This window comes from Strix aluco, chromosome 3 (assembly GCF_031877795.1).
Source record: "Strix aluco isolate bStrAlu1 chromosome 3, bStrAlu1.hap1, whole genome shotgun sequence".
In the NCBI taxonomy this organism is placed as follows: Eukaryota; Metazoa; Chordata; class Aves; order Strigiformes; family Strigidae; genus Strix; species Strix aluco.
In genome coordinates this window covers 33,103,438-33,127,003 of record NC_133933.1, presented here as the reverse complement: position 1 = coordinate 33,127,003, position 23,566 = coordinate 33,103,438, and the positions used below count along the sequence as shown (strand labels likewise).

Sequence of the window (23,566 nt, the reverse complement as noted above, 5' to 3'; positions counted from 1 at the left end):
TTTTGACCAGTTTTCTAAGACAGGAGTCCAGGATTAACTACATGATTTGTAACTTTCTCCGCTCGCTGAAGTATAGTCTCAAGCGTGTTCCAAGAATCTGAGGGACTGCTGAGAGCAAGCTCTCTCTGCCAGAGTAATTCATCTTGCTTGTTTTCCACTCCGAATTTGCCCTGAGAAAGTTGAGGCAGCCTGCTTCTGTCTGACCTCTCTTAAGTCAGTCACAGCCTGCTCCTGGCTTCACTAGATGTCTGTGTGCTAGGCAGCAGAGATCAGAAGTAGGGCTCTGGTTTTAGAGACAATTTTCCTTTTCAATTTCAGCAGTTAATGATCTTTCCCTTTTATATCTGTAAGTTGTCTGCAAAATGAATTTGGTGTTTTCATGTCTTCTGGTTTCCCCCTTCTCACCACAAAGCTTGAATCCAGTAGGCATTAGCTAGCATTAATCCTGAGAATATGAAAAAACAAACATGTTTGAATCAATTTTTCATGTAAAAAGTTACACTGTCTAATGTAAGGACTAGGTGGACCCAACAGTATCCCACTGCAGAAAATGTGTGTAGTCTGCAGTTGGCCTACATTACTGAGTCCATATGGCAAAGCTTGCGCTGTGCCATAGCTGTTTGGATAAACAGGTCAGATGCTTCTGTTTTGACAGCTCTGGAAGAGTACGAAGTTATTTTAGTCAATTATGAGAAGGTTTGAAATGAACATTGGGATTAGTCTAAAATAATCTATTTTCAAATTGCAATTTTATTGTAAAGAGAGGTGATAGTGTTCTTTGGCAGTAATTCTGAATGTGCCTGTAGCACTCGGTAAAATGGATTAAGCCGTAAATAGCATGTTGCATTTAGATAATAAAAATACAAGTTGTAATGCATATCCTAACAGTACTATAATAAGGTTATTTTATTAATGCATAAAATTGAGACTCAGTGTGGTCTCATTGCCATCTGCTTCCTGTGACATTTACTCTCGTTTAACTAAAACACATCTGTTTTAATGATAATATGTAATTTTTAAGGTTATGAGCATTTTAAATGACCTATTTAAAATAGAAATATTATTACTAGCAGTACAAGGGTGCAGCTCTAATTAGTGGGTGATGAAATAGTGGGGAAATACTAGTTACAGCTTTAACATTCTTTAGGGTATGAAATTTTAGTCTTCAGTTCATTCTCCTCTATTTTATACTTCAGGAATACTTTTGTTTCCTCTCTGTCCCATTGTTAAAGGTACTGATACACTGACAGTGACTACTTGTGGCTTGCTGCGTAACCTCTATACTTCATTTGGCTTGCAGTTGATCCAGTTGGTTGTTCTTATGTGATACAAAGTACTGTTAAATATCTTGTTTGAACTGATGCTGAACAGACTCTCAGCCTCAAAACACAAATGGATAATAATTTTTTATTAGAAATAAGTGATTTATGATTATCCATTTGTACTAAGTTGGACAAATTCAACAAGAGCTACTAGCCAGGAAGAGAAAGACTGTTGTAACTCCAGTCCTGAATTTTAGAGGACTAAATTAGAGGATTTTCATCTCAGCTGGATATCCTACCCATTGAACTACTGTTTGGAGATGGATGCATCTCTTCTCTCCTTTTAAAAATGTGCTGCTTGTTTTATCCTGTTCTGCAAACCAGGATTTATATTTTAACTAGCCCATGCCATCTTAAATATGTATGTTATTAAAGTAAAAAAATGTCCATACTAGGAAATGTAAGTATGTATAATATGGCAGATACTTTTGCTGTAATATTGATACTATGATTTTTTGGTGTGTGATAAATTATTATCTGTTATATACAAGCAAATATTCTTAGGCAGATGGATAGTGCATGAGCAAAATTTTCTTACTGAAACATTGAATGCTAAGAGGCTTTGAACAAAATGTTAACAGTTAAAACTGAAACTTTTTGCAAATTTTTCTTTAGTCCTTGTGTATGGTCAGAAGCTAGGCTATCATATGGTAAATATAGGAATGTGGAGCAGAACTGGTAGTGAAAAAATGGCTAGAAACACCTGGGTTTTTTTCTTATTTTCTTTTTTTTTAAACTTTCTGTAGGCTTTGTTAGCTTCAGAACCAAAGAAGAGCAAAACAGATTTGCTGAAAATGACAATGAAAGAATTGATGTCTTTGGCTGCACCTTTGAATGAATCGTCAAGTGTAATTCCACAGGTAAAATACAGCCTCTCATCAGAAGGCAAATGTCAAAAAAGTGTTTGTGTTACTTCAAGCAGTTAAGGAAATTTGTGTGTGCTTTTTAATAAGGATGTTTTGTTTTTATTATCTATAGCTAGATTTTAAACTGTGCTTGCATGTGCAGAGGTTATGAAGCCACTGGAATTTGCAGGTGCATAAAATACTAAAAAATGGATTGGGCATAATTTCAGAGGTTTTTTCCTAGTACAGCAAACACAGTCATATTGATTTTGAATTTACATGATCAGTTTACTGCCTGTAGTATATTATAGATGAGTAATTTCCTTTTTATAAGGAAATTAACAAGCAAGCATTTGTTTACATGTAGAGTTGTATAAATCATATTGTGTGCAGTAAAATACTACATGAAAAGTGATTTTATGCATACTTAGTAACTTCTAAAACTTAAATATATACATTTGGAATGCATAAAAATTTTATTTTAAAGTCAAGATCTTTGTCTTCAAAATGTTGTTATCAAATGCTTAATCTTTCTGTTTGTAAGTGCAAGCCATAATTTGTTGACAATACATAAAAGTATGTTCTGATGGCTCTGCCAGATCTTCTGCTGGTATAAATTTATGTAGCCTTGTCAAAGGCTGTGAAGCTACACAGATTACCACCTTCCCCTACAGAGAGTAGAGAAATATCACAAAATGCTCCATATGGTGAAGCAAGCCTGGCTGTCAGTTTTAGCTTAATATTGTCCTCCTGTGAGTTGTAGTTTATTTTTTCTCACAGTATCTACAGCATGTCAAGAATGTAGGAAAAGATGATTCTAAACTTTGAAAGTTATTTTTACAGCTATGATAAGCTAAGGAAAAAAGAATGCTGTGGCCTTTGCTTGCAATGCCTGGACTGTACTTGTTAGGGGAATATATTTTTAAACTATAATTGATTTTAACAGTGTTTACTGCTACACTGTTTTAATGTATTTTTTAATAGCAGTATTTTTGTCTTTAATATGAAAATAATCCATATGCACAATTACACCACTTTATTTTTGTTTCGCCTGTTCACTGCTGTAATTAACATACATTAAATTTAAGATATTTTCCAATGAATATATATTTTTCTTGTATTTCTTCTACCCCCACAGGTTCATGCTTTAAATATCCTTCGGGCACTGTTCAGGGATACACGTTTAGGTGAAAACATCATGCCTTATGTTGCAGATGGAATACAGGCAGCAATTCTAGGTTTTACGTCACCTGTCTGGGCAGTAAGTTAATTCTTAATTTTGCCTCTCTAACAGGATATGGAGCGGTGCTGTTCAGTGAAGCTTTGGTCATTTTTATAAATGGCAGCACCACGATTTTCTGGAATATTACATGGTGTAATATTTTAAGGTACAATAAAGAATAATGTAGACCTGAAAAAAAGTAGTCGTTTTGTCACGTTTTTTGATTTTACTTCATTTTTCTGTAATGTGAAGTGCTCATACTGACAAAGAGTAAGGAAAAAGATTGCCTTATAGATAAAAATATATCTGGCTGTTAAATTTTGAGTCAGTGCACCTAGCTAGTAAGGGGTGCATTTACATTCATTCGCACTGTTACTTTGCTTTTCAATAAAAGATAGTATTCCATATGGCATATTTAAGTAGCACGTACCATGATCTGCCTTACGTATGGGTGAATGCTTTGAACCACTAGAAATCTGGATGTATCCCTTATATTAAAGATGGACATCTCTGAAAAATCTGAACTTTCTATTAGTGCCATCTTGATTAAGAGGAACCATGGTCTGAATTAATTGTTTCCATGTGCTGACCTCTGAACAGTAGGCATGCTCTGTCCTTTCTGACTGTACATTAGTGGCTGTATTTAAAAATATTATTACATTTCAAAGGGATTTTTAAAACCTAGTTCATGTTCTTTTTTTCTTCCTTTAGGTAAGAAATTCATCTACCCTTCTTTTTAGTGCTCTGATTACAAGAATTTTTGGGGTTAAAAGAGGGAAAGATGAAAATGCCAAAAAAAATAGGTAAGCTTCACTTGGTACCATTTGTAAGTTTGCAAAACATGACCTTAGCCAACAACAATTTGAAAATGTTGCTTGCTTTATGGATATATTTGAATCATGATGTTACAAAAACATCTAGCTTTGCTTAAACTGTGCTGCCAGGAAATAAGTGGTAGGGCCAAAAATATCTGCTATTAAGCACTGAGAGTTAATTCGTACTCACGTGCAATTTCACAGAATGGGAATGTTGCTGAGAGGTTTTGATACCAGCGGCTCTTCCAAATGCCCAATCTCTCTTGTGGTCACAAACTAGCCCTATTGCTCTTGACAGCAAAGATAGGGGGGTGAAGGAGGAGCGATTGATCACATGTGTGTTCCCTTCTCTCTAGAGCAGACCTGGAGGTAATCTCACCCCTACTCATCTGAGATTTTTTGCCTTTAGTCTTCTTACTCTGGAACACCCTGTCCCTCTTTCACGTCTCTCTCCTCCAAGCTTCAAAAATTGCAGCTTGCAAAGCTGCTTCTCTTCCAAGGGATTCTGCCCTTGAACTCTGTAGTCCGGCTCCAGATCCTCTACTATTTCACTTTCTTACATAAAGCCAATTCTCCTCTGACTCTTAAAAATCCCCAGTCCTGAGCATTCCTGTTTCTCTGCGCCTTCCAGTTAGTGCACAAGCACCTCCATGTTTTCTTTGGCATTCAGCCCCTTCCTTTAGCTTCTGCAGCAAATGAAGCATGCCCATGCCCTGTGCTCTGTAGCTGAGGTTCCTGCTTCAGTAGGGATGTGAAAATAACCTTGGACGCAGAATAAACTCATTAAAAAATACTCCTGGGTGGGTCTGTGGGGCCATAGAGTGGTCACACTATAGATATTATGGTAACCATTTCAGAAATTCCTAATGGATTTTCAAATCAAGGCAGTTTTTGAAAGAAGGCAATTGTTAGGATTTACCTTCAAAAATTCAACTTTTTTTTTTACTCATTATACAGTGGTTTCTTAGTGTTGATCTATGTAACTAATATAATTTTCATGTACATTATGAACAAATGTCCTGGTATGATACTAGTCTTTCATTTTTTAGATGATAGATAGGTGCCATTTTAGCAGTTTGAAATAATTAATTTCAGGTATCACTTGAAAAATTAGTTATTATACATGTATGAATGTGAGGAAGAAATACAGGTGGGAGATTGGAGGGAGATTTCCCTTAGAAAATAACTCTTCCCCCAAAAATTATTTGAAATGTTATCTCCCATACTGCATGAAATTACCCCTGCTTTGTCCTAAACCCAAATCACTTCTCGCCCAAACCTAAAATTCACTCCCTTAACCCCTGAAACCCAAGTAAAGCGATAAAAAGTGTTTTCTTTTTTTGCCTTCTCATTTTGTTTTTGTAACAGCATTTAAAGTTGGGGTTTTTTTTTAAATTTTGATATTGAACACTTATTGAAAGATGTATGTATCTCAGCTTTTTAAGCCTGTATCCTAGGGAGAAACTTCACACTAACTTCTGCAGTGGGAGGGCAAACTGATTCTCAGATACATGCAGTGTGATGAGATATGTTAATCTGAGATTTCGGTTTGTGAAGTTGCAGAAAGTAATGCATTTGAGCATCCATTGGGGATGGGAGATACCAGAATGAAGGAAAACAGACTTTTATATAGTTGAATTAATTAAAAACGTTATTTTTCATGTAACTGGCACTGTTGACTTATTTCTCTGAAGCTTTTTATTTACAGTAATTTCTTTGTAGTCATTTTGACCAAAAGATGTTAAAGCTGGGCTGGCTTCGTTTTCTTCCTCTATTCATTTAGCAGCTTTGCATTAAACATTGTACGTAGTCAGTTCTACTGTTTCCCACATGGAGTCGTCAATACCACAAAACAGGGAATAGGAAAACACTTCTAAAGATAGGTTAGGTGAGAGACAGGAGGTATGAAAACAGAAGCAGAGGTTTGATTTCAAGTTTCAGACTCCTGTTTCTGCAGGATATACTGGTTTAGAAGAAGAATGATGTAGAGGTTGTTGGCTATTTTGTTTGTAAAGCTTCTTTGAACCCGGCTGGTGGGTTTAAGGTAGGTTGTGTTTGGGAAGAGGTCTGTGTTTCAGGGGTTTGGCACCACGAGGTGTCACCGTTGCTGCACTGTTTCCTGCAAGCCACATCCCTGGGGTGCAGCTGCGCTTGGGCACTTCTCCTCCAGAGCTCTGAACTTGTTTTGTTTAGTGTTTTGCCGGAGCAGAATTTGTATATTAAAGTAATTTTCCCCCCTCACTTTTAAATCTGGAAGTTTACTTCAAAACCACTAGCATTTTAGCAAATTGCATCTATAGGAGCTTGTGAGAAAGTCCTCTGGGTTTGAGCTGCTTGTTCTGTTGCCTTCAGGATGTTCTGTTTGCATTAAGGGGCTGTCTATGAGACAGAGACCGACTCTGATGCTGCCATTAGGACCTTGGTTTCCAGTTTGCCTGATTTTAGATTGTTTCCCTTTTTCTGTTTTATCTCCACTAAAAATTCATATATAGTATTTTTTATAAAAGTATTATAGGCCTATCATGTCTTTTGCTTCTTTCAGTCTGCTGATGTTATGTTCCATTTCCTATTTATGTTAATTCTGTAAATGATAACTGCCATGCAGCTGGGGTGTTTATATAGTGACAACACAGTGGTCGTCCATTATTTGAAGGTCTTGATCAGTTATGAAGCATTGAACGACTGAATGAACTATAACCTAGGCCTGATCACTAACCTGATTTAATTTGATTTTTTTCCAGTCATATCTAAAAGACTAACCGGTTTGGGTTTTTGTTATGGTTTCTGGTTTGGTTTTTTGTGTTCTTTGTTTTTTTTAACCTCCAAACATTACTGTGTCATTTTGGGTGTTTGCAGTAGAACAACTGTGTGAAAGGGCCCCCTCACTTCATGACAAAGAGAGCGAGGGGATTTCTAACTGTGCTGATAGATGTTTTAAGTTACATCTGCAGTGGCCATCCCTGCTGGAGAGCAGAGACAAGAAAGCATGTTGAGCTGGCTTTGTGATCATTGAAAGGGCATCAGGAAGGCCAACCAGAACTGTCTGTCTCAATTTGAGGACAAGGCAATACTAGATTACGCTAGAGAAGGTCTATTCTCTGAAAACTTGGTCTGCAGTTTGAGGAGACACGGGTAGAAGAACCACCAACTACACATGGTGGCTCCTGCTGCTTGATTGTGCTGGTTCAGTTGGTGGTGGGGGGCTTTGCTGGGTGTCATCTGCAACATGTTTGCATCCACAGCTGTGTTGGTGCAACTGGGGAGTGGAGAACTGGGGCAGTGAAGGAGAGGGATTTCTTGAGCATGGCTTGGGTCTGGTGCCAGACTACACTCTTAAGGGTTCACTGGAAATTTGAAGGGACTACTCTACATCATGCTGTACAGGAGATACAATCATATCCTGTTCTCATTAAATATTGATGCGTCTTTCTAATTTTAGCATGGGCGAGGAAATAATGAATTGGAAAATTAATACTTGAAAAATAACAACCGTGTGCAGGTCTTGCAATTAGAGAAAGAGAAGTTACATGAAGACTGTTTCCAATGGTCTATGAAACTATACAGGTTGAGCTTTCCAGTGAAAAGAAAGTTAGAAACAAAGACATTTTCTCTGGGTTCTCTCTTTCTGAGAAAGACTGTATCAAAACTTCTAACGCTGCTGTAAGTGTGTGTGTTTAGTGTGTGTGTATATATCTCTGTGTGTGTATTTGGCTAAATGATATTTTGAATTCCAGAAAATTGACATTTTAAAAATGGTCCTGCTAACACTTACCTGTAGGGGGGTTTAGTTTAGTTTTTGTATACTTGATTTCGGAATATAATTCTCTTAAATGTTAAGATAATTTCAAATCTACAAGACTTGGAAAGAAATTCTGGCCACGTAAATACAAAGTAGTGAGGAAGGGTTGGCAAGGAGTCTGCAATTAGCCTGTTTTATTTGGTTACAGAAAGTGTGCTCTGCATAGACACATCACTGTGATATAGAGAAAATACCCACCCCTTCTCCAAGCCCTTCACAGCACAGGTATTATGTTAGTTTAGCCAGTCACTTCATATTTGAAGGACGCTGGGTCTGTATCCTAACGTGCCTAGCTCCCATGCCACCAGCTGCACCCTGTTCCCCAGCCCCAGTGCCATTCAGCGCTTGCTCCTGTGCTGCAGGGCCGGGTGGGCCGAGGCCTGCCCCCCGCCCGAGCAGTGCCTCTGGAGGGGGGCTGCCGTGGCCCCGGCCCCCACGCCTGTCCTCCCACGGGCGGCTCTGGAAGCACCGCTCTGAGGGGCATGTTGAAGACCTGAGTACTACGCTTGGTTTAATGCAAATTGGTTGAAGTAGGACTTCAAACGGCAGTGAGTTCTGTAGGCCAATGAGTTTTGCCTCTCATGTTTTGATTAAATAGCCATTTTCTGTTTGTCTGTGCAGTCAGTTTACAATGTAGATTTGCTGTTTCCATGCACTTTTCAAGAAGCTGGGGTGCAGTGTATGCTTAATAATTTTTTTTTTTTTTTCTCCTGTTAGTGTTGCTACAGATTGCAAATCATCTAAAGTAAATGTTTGCTCTGGTTGATTGCAGGCTCTGGTATTCATCACATGAAAAAGTAGGATGTCTTGAGATAAAGAGAATCTAAAAATAAAATGGAATATATATTGTGATAGTTAATGCAGATCTGTACATGATAGTCAAAATAACTTATGTATAAAGATAACTGAAATTAATTTTGAAATGTAATAAAATTTCTCATCGTAGAGGAATTCTGCCCAAGTGAGTTACAGTAGTAGTGATACTTTCACCTAAGTTCTTACACAGATGCACATATATGTCTCTATATATTGTCTATATATACACTATATAATCCTGGAGTACAGACCAGTGGAACAGTATACACATATATCAGATACCTTTTTGGTCTCTAGTGCAGTGCTAATTAAAGCTGCTATTGCTTGTTGCTAGACAAGAGTCTTCTCATCAAATACCTAGGATTTTTGGCTTTTTTTTTTTTTTTTTTAAAGGATGAGCATGATCAGAAATTGCCTTTGAGGCAATTTGCCATTTGATTTAGAGCAAGCTTTAGAGTAATAAAAAAGGATTGTCCTGGCTTATCTGAAAATAGATTTTTTTGAGTTGGAATATAAATGTTGAAAAGTCCTCAGAAAGAAGAACCAGTGGCCTGAGGTAGAGGCTGGAGTGAAAAGAAAGGATTGGGGGTGGGGAGAATTCCCTTAGCTTCTCACCTTGGTGGGGAAGGTTCCAGGAAGGAAAAGCTTCAACTCTTTGATTAAAAAGCAGTTTTTTAAGCAAGGCTGAAATGGTGCAGTGCAACCTGGTGATTTTTACACAAACTAGTGTATATATGTATATATTAGCATTTGGGTAGTGGGGAGGCTCCTATGTATTTAGACTAGTGAAGGGAAAATGCATATGCAGAAAAATACATAGCTGTTAACACACATTTTCTGTGGAGTAAATACTCATGCTGTTAGGAAACTGCATATGAATGTTGCCATGTTCTCAATGTTGGTTTACGTATATTTGAAAAGAACGGAACAACTCTAATTGTCATCTACACAGTACTTCTTTAAGTCTTTATTTTCATTGATAGCTGTCAGTAAATGTTGATGATTATCAATAACTTCAAGCACTTGGAAAGGAGAAACTTATTCTTCTAATTATAATAAGATGAAGACTGTAGATGTGAACAGGTTTTGAAGATGCACTACTGGCTGTGAGGCAGTCAACATGCACGACTGCCCTCTGCTTGCTTTGTTTTTATTGCAAGTTGAGTGTTCAGTACTTCTCATTAAGTGGTTGCTAGCACACTTGAAGGCCACTGAGTAAAACCAAATTAAATTTTAAAAACACTAAGTTGATTTTGTTTTTCTCCTAAATTGACATGTACTTTTTCTTTAACATTAAGGTTTTGTATGAATACTAAGGTTTTTAAGACCATCAATAATTGCATTTTACACTGTGAAGGGTTAGAGGAAAACACTGCAAATTGAATGTTCTACTGCAAACCTCTCTTTTCGTAATACTATCCCTAAATTAAATGAATCTGGTATTATCTTCCTTTTCACTAAGGCACTCTAGAGTTGTAGCTTAAAGTACATAAAATAAGTACATGATTCCTGTTGAATGTTCCACATCTGGCAGGCTAATACTTCCCATATTTCTAATTTAACAGCTGAAAAATCTTCTCTTACATCAATGATGTTTTGTCAGTCTTAACAGCAACTTTATTAGACATTTGCAGTGCATCATACTGGGCTCTGATAGGACTTCTGAGATGGGTCTGTGTTGCCCACAGAGGAGTGGCCAGTACTATTTTGGGGTTAGCTGAAACTTTGGTGGCACTAGTGTGGTCAAGCTGTAGTTGGCACATCAGTGTTGTAAAATCAGATAGCCCTCAGGAGAGTATCACTGGAGGTGATACTCAGATTGACTTTAGCCTGTAAACACTCAGTGCTGATGGGAGACATACCACTGGCAGAAGTCCTGTGTGCCACCTGAGGTGCGGCTACGCGTAAGAGGATGCTGACCACAGCAATGGGTCCACAGGAAGGGCAGCGGTGAGGCAGCAGAGTGCTGAGCCTCTTGTGCTGGCTTCAGCAGGGAAACGCAAGTATGGCTTGATTCACAAAAGTGGCCTCTGAGCTCTGTACCTCTTGGACCACATGCTGCAGGCGGAAGGGTTGGGATTGCTTTGTCTTGGATCTCGTTAGTGATTCCCTAGTGGATTTTCTCTGGCAACCTTGGTCTGCTGCAGCTTTTCAGCTGAAATACTGGGTCAGTGGCAGTGAGGTTTCACAAGATGACTGAGCCGTTTAAATGCCTCTGCTCCTTTTCCTCTAGCTCCTTCTGTGCCACGTTTTGCAGCCTGTTCCCTCCATGCCACCTTAGTTGTTCCAGTGAATGCTTGTGAAGAAGTTATGAAGGATTTGGTGCAGTCTTGTGAGGGGGTTGTTTTTGTTAAAAAGAAATCCCTTCCCCTTCTGTCTGCCAAAAATAGGCCACATTTATTTTGCTCAACTTCTTTGTTTTTAATGCTCTGGCTCTTTTTTTTATTGACTTTGACAGATTTAGAAGGCTTAGTCTCAGAACTGTCTCAAGAAAACATGCAAAAGTTCAGATTGACTCAGATAACCATTACGGCCTTTACTGATTAATAGTTCAATAACAATATGCTTGTTTAAACATAATTTTGAACAGGCTTCCTATTTCTAAGTGCCTTTATATAAGAATAATGATGATAAGGTGCTATTAACTTGTAAACTGAAGGTAAAATTTATGAAAGGTTTGTGCAGAAACAGACACAAATGGAAAACAAGCTCCTAATCTGTTTCCCTCTGTGTTACTACTTCCATTATTCTGTTTGTTTTACAAGTCTAATCTAAAACTGTCTAAAATTCCCTGTAGCAGAAAATACGGACTGTTCTCTGTGATGCTGAGGATGCTCTGTGGTATATGATTTCTGCTGATTTTACGAACACAATGTGTGTATCTATCTGAAATGCCTAAAATCAACAGAACCATTTTTATTTCAAGATTTTATCTTGTGCATACAGAGTCAGAAAAGCATTAACCCACATAAATCCCAGTCAACTCTTTGGGGCCTAAACACACACTTAAAGGACTGATGTGCAAATGTGTATCTGTGCTCTCCTGAACAGGGAGGATCTTCATAACATGCTTTCTTAAATCAGAGCCAGAAAATAGGAAGATGAACAGGGTAAAGTGACCTGAATGAAAGTTTACCGAAAGTGAAACATCCTAAAAATACATGGTGCTGGCCTGAGGTAACTTCAGTCCATTCATTTGTTTTAAATAGATTAGGGGCATAATGTTAATGTTTGTTTCTACCGAGTGAGTAACATTCATTGAAACAAAAATTACTGTAAACCTAACCACATGAGTAGATAATTTAGTTTCTGCTGCATTGATAAAAGTTTTCATTAATATGAATTAATATAATTATTCTGTTTTGTTTCATGCATAATGTACACATCCCTTATTAACTTCACCATACTGAGTAAAAAGCAGTTACTCTTCACAGAATACTTCCAGACAAAGTGTGTGGGTAGTTTGGAGGTAAAATTCACAATGCTAAATCTGTGTCAAGAGATTAAAGATACTAGTTACATAGACAGTGGTTGAACAGAGTGCTTGGAGAACTTTCTAGAGGTGCATACATATCTCTTAATTTTATTTATCCGTGTGTGTATACATATGTATGTATGTACATAGACACATGTGCACACTCATGCATATACACAGTTCAACTTCTTTAAAAGGTTTGAGTTTGTTAAAAAATTATTTTATATATGTAAAATATATTTTATTTTAAACTATGTTTTATATATAGTTTTATATCCATGCAGATATACAGACATGTTTGTGTATGTATATCGAAGTTGAATGTTGATTAACATGTTGATATAGGTACCAGGTTGTATCTGTGATGTTGGATTTAAGTGATGTTCCCCTATTTTTATTCTGAGCCCATTGTACACTTCTCTTGCTAGCATAGCATCAAAAGTGCTCTTGGAAAAGGACTTCACAAGGTCTTTTAGTGAACTGTGTGTTGCATAATTATTCCTCTGAGTCACACTTTTCCTGAAGTATTTGTTCTACACAGGTGCTCTTTCCGTACCTGATTACACAAAGGGTATAATAAATAGCAAAACATGAGGTATAAAAAAAACTTGTACTTAAGAGATCAAAGCAAACCAGACCATGCAGTCCTTTGGAAATCTTGGCCAGCTCTCTTGTAAATAGAAGTGCTTCTAAAGCAGAAGGTATTTAACTACTGTATTTATACAGGCCTTGATTGACAGTTCAGTTATTAACCTCATAAAAGCACAGCAACGTAAACTAGTAAGAATGTTTATTCTAGCACTTCTATCTGAAGGAAAGTGAAAACCAAGATATAGTTGCGTATTCTTAGTTCCTTTTAAGTATTTATTTTAGGGCTGTGTAGCATAGAAGAATGTTTTTTCAAGTCAGTGAACTTAAACTATTTTGCTTACTGTTCTGGGATTTAAGTATTTTCTAATTCCTAACAAAACAAATGTTAGATTTATTGAAGGTGCAAAGTCACCACATCTTTATTGAAAATGCAAACCCCGCATCTTTATAATGATTCTTCTTTCCCCCTCACAGTGTTTTTCATTTCATGCGAGGTAAAAATGAAATCTGAATTGGTTTTTGTAACTAACTTGATGTGGTTATAGAAAAGCTGTCCCTTTTTGTCCTTGAAAAAGTGTCCTGTATCATCTTAGGTTTAGAAAAACAAGTATGCAATAATCTTGTATATTCTTGCTCTTGGGCTTATTAGCTGATGTATTGCACCAGGCTTTTTACAGTTGTGTTTTCCAAGCTTCATTGTGGCTTTTCAAGCCTCCCCCCAAAATTACATGGCCATTTTGTTTTCTGTGGGAGCGCTATATTTCTCTTATGCATGTGAAATGTTTGTTTGAAAGCAGCTTGTCATAAGCCCTGAGACAGGATGTGATTTCAGGAATTTAACTCTTAGGTATGTTCCTCAAAACAAGATTATCTGAAGCGAACCCTTAAAATTTCTGTGTGATATTTAATTCTAAAAGAACTTGCCTTTTGCTGTTGTCTCTGTCTCTTAGTAAGAATGGTGATGATTCTCTGGTTGTCATTCAGAGGGACGGCAAATCAGGAGCTTTCATGAATATATACCATTTCTGAGTTAAACAAAATCTTCAGCAGTTATTTTTATTTCACATCAAGCTAGTATTTTAAATACTAGTGTACACTGTGGCAAAAATAATACTTCATGCTGAACTGAAGACTAAGTTACTAATTCACTAAAAACCAGGTAAATCTCAAGAATTTTGTTGTTCTTAGCAGCAGCTATTTTTTACTGTAATTGCAGTAGCTAGTGATGGCCAACAAATACAGGAAGACAAGAAAAACACTGAGCTGTTAAGAAGACAAGATTAAAACCATGGTGCTAGAGTGGGAAGTAGCTAAGTGGAATCATAGAAACTGTAAAGGGATCTCTTGATCCTGATTCCCATTCAAAGTATGACGGTTAGCAACACTAGATCAGGTCAGCAGTGGCTTTGGATGAGTTAAAAACCTCCAAGGATGAAGATTTCGCAACTACTCCGAGTAACATGTTGCAATGCTTCATTCCCCTTTTTTCCTGTTGCCCAATTTAAAACTCCCAAGTTATGATTTGTGATCATTGGGCCTTTCTGTACAGTCTGCAACTACTGCAAGAAGTTTAGCTCTTTAATCTTTGATTCCTTCAAGTGGCTGTAGGCTGCTGTTGGATCTTCCCTGGACCTCCTCTTTGTCAAAAAGAACAAACCTGGGTCCTTCAGCTTCTTCTCAGAGGGCATGTATTCTAGGCCCTGTCCATCTGAGCAGCTGTTTGCTGGACCTTCTCCTGTTTCTTCTAATCTCTTCTGAACCTGGCAATCCAAAACCGGATGGAGGATTCCATGTACAGCTTCACTGTGCCAAGTAGAGGACGATAATAACTTCCCTTGAGCTGCTGCCGCATTTGTCCTAATGAACGTAGTCCAGTATGTGGTTTGCCCTGTTTGCAGTGAGGACGTGCTGTTGGCTCATCCTGAGCTTGGCATCCGCTATAACCCTCAGGTTCTCTTTCCCATGGGGCTGTTACTGAGCCAGCTGGTTTTCGTCTCTGCTGATGTTCAGGGTTATTCAGCCCAGGTGCAAAATTTTGTGTTTCTCCTTGTTGAGCTGCATGAGGTTTCTGTTGGCCCAATCCTCTAATTTCTCAAGGTCTGTCTAGACTGAACTTCTACTGTTCGGTGTTTCATCCACTCCCTCTGATTCAGTGTTGTCCACAGATCTGCAGAGGGTGCTTTCTATCTCATCAGCCAAGCTGTTGATAAAAATGTTGAGGGATGTAGGTGCCCCAGAATTGACCTGTGGAGTATTCCACTGGTTACCAGCCAACAACCGAACATTAAACCACCGAGATACCCTTTGGGCCTGGTGGTCCAGCCTGAATGCTTTGTTTATCCAAGCTGTACTCTCTCAGCTTCCAAATGAGAAAGTGAGTGAAGCTGAACCTGTTTAATGAGTACAGCATTTTCTAGTCCATTTTAAAGTATTCTGCCTTAATAAAAATGTGGCTTAACTGCTTTCCCTAAGAAATACGAAAGAACAAATTCCGAGAATGATTTTTAAATGATGAGAATTGTTTTATCAGTTGTCAGAGATATGTTTTGAGTTTCATCTATTTGAATGCTCACCAGACTCTTGGGTTCTCTGTGCATTTATGGACGAGTTTTTTTAGGGTGATTTCTCAGTCAGTTACTTCTTTATGGACGTGAAACTCTGAAACCTGGCAAGTTTGGAGCCTTTCAGTAGTGTGTACGCTCTCTTCCCAAACTCCAGTTATGGTGCTTGCCCTGGAATTTGCATATTACCTCCCTGAGCTGACCATAATGGGGTCATTTTAGGATAAATTTAAGATTCGGCTCCTCTTTTCTCAAGTCAAGTGAAACCTGCAATTCTTTTGGAGGTTTTTGTTTTTTGAGAAGGTTTTAGCCACCTGTTCACCCTTTCAGAAACACACTGTAGACTTCAATTTTGTTAGAGTGAAATACAAGCCAACTTTTTAAGGGTGATCACTAAGTGCCTGGAACTTCTAAAAGGAAGTTCTAGAACTTTTTCCATACTCATCCAGTGTGCATTTTGGAATCTGCTTGCATACAGTCTTAGTTTGATTGATGACATCAAGGGTGAGATTTTAAAATTACCGGTTGCTAATCCTTATATAATTCTTATCAGCAACAGTTCAGCACCAGTTGAACTACACGTGTTTAAGAAAGGGTTAGAATTTCCATGCAGACCAGCATGTCAGAAAAGCACAGGAGTGCACGGTAGTAAGGGTCCTGCTGGTACATTGACTCAGTTCTTTTCATAAACAAGCTTGCTATGCTGTTCTTATAAACTGATCGAGTCGCATCTTAAAAACAATTTGCTTTTTCCCACTATTTCTGCAGGAAGAGTCCCCGAATGCCACCTTCCCAAGTAAAACTTCTCAAGAATCTTGCTGCTTTGATCATTAGAAACTTAACTGGCAATGTATATTTATTCATAGCCATTTAATACTCATTTGTTCTTATGCCAGCATTGTCCTTTGTTTTAAAGAATTATTTTCCCTCCTGGTGCTTCCCTTGAGGTATTTGTGGATGCCAGTCATATGTCCCGTCTGTGTTAATTTTGCCAGACAAAACAAGTTGAGGTTTTTAAATCCCCTCTCAGCAAATTTGCTTTCTATTCCCTTGGTCATGTGAGCAGCTTTTTTTAAGCATGTCTTTTAGCTGGAAGTTAGCTGTGATTTATTCCAGTTTACGTCCTACCTGATTGTTGGAGAGTGGTATTAGTACTTCCTTGTCCGTACTGACATTATCAGGGTTGATGTGTTACAAAATCACATTTGCCCTTCGTCTTTGTCCTCTTGATAAGGGATCTAAGGTACCAAGTAATACACTTGGATCCTTTTGCTTTTTCCAGCTGATGAGCTCCTAACTTGTAACACATCTTTTAATTAGTCCTCATATATGCAGTCTTTTTATCTGTTATTAATGTCATGTCCTTCTACTATTCCGGTTCTCAGGATACCTTGTTTTGTTTCATAGTGTTTTGATCTTCCCTCTCTACAGATAATGCCTTGTAACTTTTCTTTCATCGATAGATTTTCATTGGCACACTACTAACTCTTTTAGCATGGTCTTCAATTAAACTAATAATAATATTGATCCCAACAATAGATTAGGTCCACCAATAACTGACTTGAAACATGTTGGTTTTGGGTCTTTTTAAAGTTCCTTCTATAACTTACCCCTTTTATCTAATAGCACACCCTAATTGCAGCATGTCACATATTGTCACTCACAGAGATTACACCAGAGTTTAATCTGTTAAACCAAAACTGTAGTTTCACTGTGGACCTCGTGTAGATATTTCTTCAGACTACATTGCAGGATGTTGTCTGCTTCCTGCTGTTTTCTGTGTCTCACAGAAAGCCCATGGGCTTTTTAGCCCTGAAGGAAGCATATGAAAACTGGATTTCTGCTCCAAGCTGGAGCTGCCCTGCTCTTTACTTTGAAGCAAATTTTGAGTAAAAAATTTGCAGATTTCGAGCATTCCATTTGTTGAGATAACATTCAGGAGACTTGTGTGACTAGAACTGTTTTATTTTCTTTGTCTAGAAATATTTTTACTGTTCTTGGATAAGGTATGGGTTAGGTTGGCACAATCTAGTTTCTAAAAGTTTTGCACGTTGCACTTAATTCCATTTTATCTTATTCCCTTATCTGTACTGTTCTCTTTTTCAAGTTTATTTTTTCCCTGAATGTCTGTATATTCTTGAAAGTAAACATCTGTAGTTTTCTGAATTGTTTGCCCTACCAGCACTTTTGAATAATTTAAAAAGTTACGTATTTGCTTCCCTAGTTGTATAATATTATGCTGTCTTGCTATGTTCTAAAATCCAAGATAAGAAATTATCCTTTGAGTTGAATGTGGTAATTATTTGAGTTTTGCTTCCCCTTCAGTTAGGATAATTTCTGCTTTCTGTACCTTTATTACTGCTAGCTGTCCTGTCATGAAATGCATCTGACTGTCATATTCTTTAATACTAATAAAGGAGCAAAAAATGCATTTAGTTCTTAAAGCATATCTGAATTAGCTTTGATTTTTACCATTACCTCAGTATAAAACAACGTTATACATTTTTTTCTTGGTATTTTTTGTATAGTTTAAGAAAATATTTTCCATTTATTTTAAGTTTATGCTTCTGAAGTATGTCTTTCTTAATAGGGAAATAAACTTCATATATTCTGAGACAGGATCTGCCTACTTAAAAAGTGATAAGGGTCAGGGAAAGAACATGAATGTCAAAATGGGCAATTAAAAACTAGCCTCATTAATTTAGTCTAGCTAAGCTGCACTGTGGGGTTTTTTTCAGTTTAATGAAAGCGAAAGAAGGAAATATGTAAAATGTGGATCATCTTTATAAATCTGTCGTTTCGAATGACAGTTTTGCCAAATTCAGTCCTAGTTTTTAAATAATTTCAGCAGCAATTGTCCTTGAAGTGCAAGGAGTAAACTGGATTCTGTTTCTGCTCTAATGCTCTTTAACATTTGACATATTATGGTTAGTGATTCCAGTGTAAGGATTGGTATAGCAAGAGTAGATTTTACAGGAGACAATTAAAAGACAACATAATCTCATGAAAACTACATTCTTGGTCTTGATCTCTTTAAATGTGTCTGTACTGCTTTTTTCATATTCCAGTTCTATTTTTCCTTTTTAAAAATAACATTATTTTTTCCCATCACAGATCTGACCATGCATTTGTCAGCTGACCTGAGATGTCAGCAATATTTATGTTCAAAAAGCACACCAGAGACCCTTGCTGCCCTCAAATTTGTCTCTAAAACTCTCCTATGCTGTGCTCAAATACGAATGTATTTACTGCAAGTGTTCTTTACATGTCAGTTACTAAAAGCAGTGTACAAGGTTATAAAGCCTTCAGTCCTTCTGAAAAATAAATGAAAGAACAGAAGCAGGTAATCTTTGACACATGTCGCAGTAAAATGATACATATGCCCCAGTGTCACAGCAGAATTTTAATCTAGAGTATTCTCTTAAGTGTACAGCAGAGCTTAAGGAAGAACACTGCAACATCCATGGTTTTATTCTTAAATGTATTTTTTTAAATGCAGGTAAATATTTCGCCTGCTCATGCATAAAGATGGAATATTTATTTAGAAAGACATTAGTTATATAAACATGGATACTAACCCTTGTATTATGCAGCACCAAGTTGTTACTCAGACAAACATAATGTATGATGACCAGAGATGTCACAGTTTTCAGCAGCATTTATGAGTCTGATTCTAGAATTTTGATGATACTGAATGTTTTCACAAGCAAAGAAGAGGAAATGAAAACTTGAAAGTACCTCATCTTTAGCTTACTTTAAGCCACCCCAATCTGAAGAACCAGTGCTAAATGAATGGAAGAACTACTGACAATCAAGAGTATAATAAGAGCTTCTGTGTTAGGTTATTTCAGAGAAAAGTAAAGCTGGTTTTTGCATTTTTCCTAAAGAAGCATTATCAACATGTAAACTATATTCTTGTTCATGCTTAAAATAGACTTTTCCTTAAAGTTTTATAGATGTACAGTCTGCTTTCAGTTATGTCTTTTTTTTAATTTTTGCTACTACAACTAGTTTTTGATTTTTGTTAATTTAGCTGTGATTCACTGTTGTCTTCCAAATGCTTACTGCTAGGCATTAAATCGTATCCTCTGTAGCATCAGACGTCTTCAGGATAACTTCTTGCTGATTTATATGAACTCTGTATTCTCTGAAATATCTTTCTTGCTGTTATCGGAACCTTCTTTCCCTCTTAAACAGACTCTGGAGGAGACAAAACTGGGAAAGAGTTTGTTTGACTCAAGGGCATGCAGAGAATAGTTAGGAGTGGTGGGTGTAGCTTGATTCTGTATGTCATCGTACAGAAGATACCTCTGTATGACTGGCGTTTGTTAATGGAACATCTCTTCAGGTGGGAAACGTGAGTGAAAATGGGAAAGAAACTCACGTATGTCTTCCTTTCTACATAAACATTCTTCATCAGTCTTTCTTCTGAAAAGTGATAAACATCACTGCTGTCTCCAGCCATCAAAATGGAACCTTTTGTGAATGGGTTGTACTCTAATTCAGTCATATGGCTTTTCTGCAGAATTGCTTGCAAATGACAAAGCATTATTATTGTTGAACTGCAGAGTATGTGAGGCATAAATATTGCATCTTCCTATTTATTCACCACAGTATTCTGTGTGTATACAGTTTTACAAATTAATTTTACAAGTGAATTTAAGAGGATAGGAGTGCTTCCATTAGTTTATCTCTCAACCTTTTGACATTAAGCATCATTTAAATTATATACTTAAATGACATTTTACATTGGGGAGAGGGATTTTATTGTAATCATCATCAGCCCACTGATAACTTTTCTGTTTCATTAGCGTACTTTCTGTTTCAGTAAATAACCTTCCACTAGTCCATTGTTTAGGTCTCAGTAATCCCATCTGAAATTCTGGATTGTGAAGTTGGGCTACTTTGGGTTACTAACAGGGAAAAAGAAAGTACTGTTACATAGGCTGTAGTTGAACATACTATCACAGATGAGCTCTGAAGCAATATAAAAATAATTTCAGCTGGACATGGGGAAAAATACTAGTGTCTTAAGGCTCTTCCCAGTTACTTCTCTCATAAACATATTTTAGACTGAGTAGATGTAAAATCCTGTGATCTGCAAAATGTTAGTTTTAAGGATTTAATTATGGTACTTTGCCAAAAATCTGTGTTTGAACTGTGTCAGTGACTAATGGAAAGATAGTTATACTTTTAATTTAAACCTATCATTCCTTGTCAGATAATTTTAGAAAAGGAAGAAAAAGTTTGTTCCATGAAAACTGTTAGCAGTGATTTTTGGATTGTTTTAGTCCACGTTTAGTTGATACATTGCTTTATAGGTATGTTAAGGACTTACCTTGTTTTAAAGATATGGATAACTTAATAATTATGAAGCCTGACTCACATTTGTGTGTGTATGCACATGCATGAGTCTGTTTGTATCGCTAACATGCATGAGCCACATCTTAAGTGTCGGTATTCAGTTTTCAAACCAGTATAGTTTTTGATGACATTAATAAATATGTGATTTAGTGTCATGAATATTTTTGAAAAACAGAACCATGCATTTTTTTGTTGTTCCTGTCTCAGTTACTGTGCACAAATACTTGCGCGTGTCTAATTATGTGTACACATTTCCAGGAACAAGCATGGTCAGTTATCAAAAATTAAACAACTGTGTTTTACTCCAGCTGTTTTGCTTTGCATTCTCTAGTTGCACATCTCCCTGCCTTGACATCTCCAGGTTGTGGATTCACACATAAATTGGTGCTCTGTATTTTTGAGAATGTCTTTTCATTTTGCAGCACTTCTACTAATGTGTAGTCTTCCTTGTTTCCTCTCTGAACTTGAGGCCCCTTAAAATCATCCCTCGACAACCAGTCCTCAGTCAGTTGTGTCTCTCTTTTTCTGAAAGTGCCTTTGGGCATCTTTTCTGCAGATTTTGCTGATTAATGGTTTTGATTAGACTGCCTTCTCCCCTCATGTAACCTGTGGAGCAGTAAACCAAGTGGGAGATTATGTAAGTTACCCACTTCAGTAGTTATTGTTTTCTTTCTCTGTCAAAAAGATTCATGAAACCACACTAATTAGAAAGAATTTCAAGGCTTTGTAAGGATATTCAGTTCCATTTAATATCGATTCAAACTTGGCTACTGAATTTTTAATACATTAAAAATGGGCCTGTTAAAAATACTTGTTTTGTGAGATGCTACTTGCATATAGTCCTCTCTTAAGGCTCTAACCAGTGGCCATTCGTTTCATAGGAAATTTAACCCAAATTCTGCTTTTGCTTGATGCACTCTGTGGCACAATAGGTGGAGGTGTCACAGCATTTCCAGATTGATTTTTAAATTTTTTTTTGTTAAATACCAAGTTCTTAATGTTTTACATATGAAAACTCAGTAAGATGGGCTGCTTGACTTGATACACTTACTTAGATCTTACGCTTTGTGCTGTCTCTGGCTTTGCAACTTCAGTTTGCTACATAATGTATGTGCAAAAAATTGAAGTTTTTTTGAAGAAGCTGTAAGAAGAAATTACGTGGATATTTGCTGCTTAAATAACCAGTGATTATGAGTATTGATGTTTTTAAACCATCCTCATTAGTGCTTCAATTTTTATTCATTCACAGTTCGAATGCTTCCATCTAAATTTTTTAACCGAAGTCTTTTTTGTAGGTGTAACAGCTACTGCAGAATCTTTGGTCATGCTTTTAGTTACAGCAATTCACTGTACTGTTCTTACGTGCTTAGAGAAAGCTTCCTGTACCTTTTGAACATTTGTTTCCATCTAGCGATCTGGTTTTGTTGTGTTTGTTCTGTGGCCTGTGGCTAAGGCATGTTATGTTAGCTGAGTGCTGGAAGAAGCTGTGCTGGTGCTTGCCATGTGCTGATTTACTCTTGCGTGATAATTTTTTTTTTTGTATGCTTATTTTTACGCACATTCAATCTTGCCGTCTCATCATGTTATTTTTCTAGACCTGGATCTCTGCTTGTTGGAAGCTTTGCACTGGAGTCATGCTAACATGTACTTATTTATCTTGGTTGATCATGTGGCAAGCAAACTCTGCAGTAGGCTTTCTTCTTCAAAATGGATGGCCTTTTATTTATTTATTTTTAAAAGGAGTCTGTTTTATCTGCATAGCGTATATGTCTAATTAGAACCTCCCCACTGTGACATTTAAGTGGTTCTTGCTTAGACAATGCTAAATGGTTTCCTATAAAACATGAAGTCATTCTTTATCTGATCAAAAGATTATAAAACAAACAAATACAGAAGATTTCTACTTATCTCTTTTTAGCTTGGATTGATTTGCTGTTGTGGCTTGAACTATGCTGCCTTATTAATTCTGGCTAGGGATGAGTTCAATTGTTCTGTTTTGAATGTGGTTGCTCCATCTACACAAGGAAAAAACGTGGTCTGGAAGTGCCATGACTGCCATGTACTAGAAGCAGTGCTGTGTGAAGAGGGCTAAACTGATGTCATATACTTGGATGTGTACAAAGCATTTGACACTGTCCCACACGACATCCTTGTCTCGAAATTGGAAAGAGGTGGATTTGACAGAGGGACCACTCGGTGGATAAGGAATTGACTGGATGGTTGCACTCAAAAACTTGTGGTCAGCAGCTCAATGTCCGAGTGGAGAGCAGTGACACGTGTCGTTCCTCAGGGGTTGGTATTGGGACCGGTGCTGTTTAACATCTCTGTTGGAGACATGGACAGTGGGATTGAGTGCACCTGCAGCAAGTTCGCCAATGACACCAAGCTGTGTGGTGTGGTCGACAGGCTGGAGGGAAGGGATGTGCCATCCAGAGGGACCTGGGCATGCTGGAGAGGTGGGCCATGCAAACCTCATGAAGTTCAGCAAGGCCAAGTGCAAGGTCCTGCACATGGGTCAGGGCAATCCGAAGCACAAATACAGGCTGGGCAAGGAGTGGATTGAGAGCAGCCCTGCGGAGAAGGACTTGGGGGTATTAGTGGATGGAGAACTGGATATGAGCCAGCAATGTGCGCTCACAGCCCAGAAAGTCAGCCGTATCCTGGGCTGTATCAAGAGAAGTGTGGCTAGCAAGTTGAGGGAGATGATTCTCCCCCTCTACTCTGCTGTTGTGAGATCCCCCCTGCAGCGCTGTGTT

The 23,566-nt window shown here is 37.5% G+C and overlaps 1 protein-coding gene across 8 annotated transcripts in view; it reads left to right on the top strand.

The window, feature by feature from the left end:
- The window catches only part of THADA (THADA armadillo repeat containing), a 167,408-nt gene that overhangs the window by 34,004 nt on the left and 109,838 nt on the right, over positions 1 to 23,566 (top strand). For 6 of the 8 annotated variants that reach the window (XR_012622436.1, XM_074818029.1, XM_074818027.1 and 3 more), the window contains exons 24-26: positions 2,069 to 2,182; positions 3,306 to 3,428; positions 4,101 to 4,192. Coding sequence is in view for 6 of the 8 variants with exons in the window: in XM_074818029.1 (XP_074674130.1) it covers positions 2,069 to 2,182; positions 3,306 to 3,428; positions 4,101 to 4,192 (329 nt within the window). In the remaining 2 variants the exon portion in view is untranslated. Of the gene's footprint in view, positions 1 to 2,068; positions 2,183 to 3,305; positions 3,429 to 3,461; positions 3,542 to 4,100; positions 4,193 to 11,870; positions 11,997 to 23,566 lie in introns of those variants that run through there. The other 2 variants (XR_012622437.1, XM_074818032.1) reach the window with 2 other exon arrangements.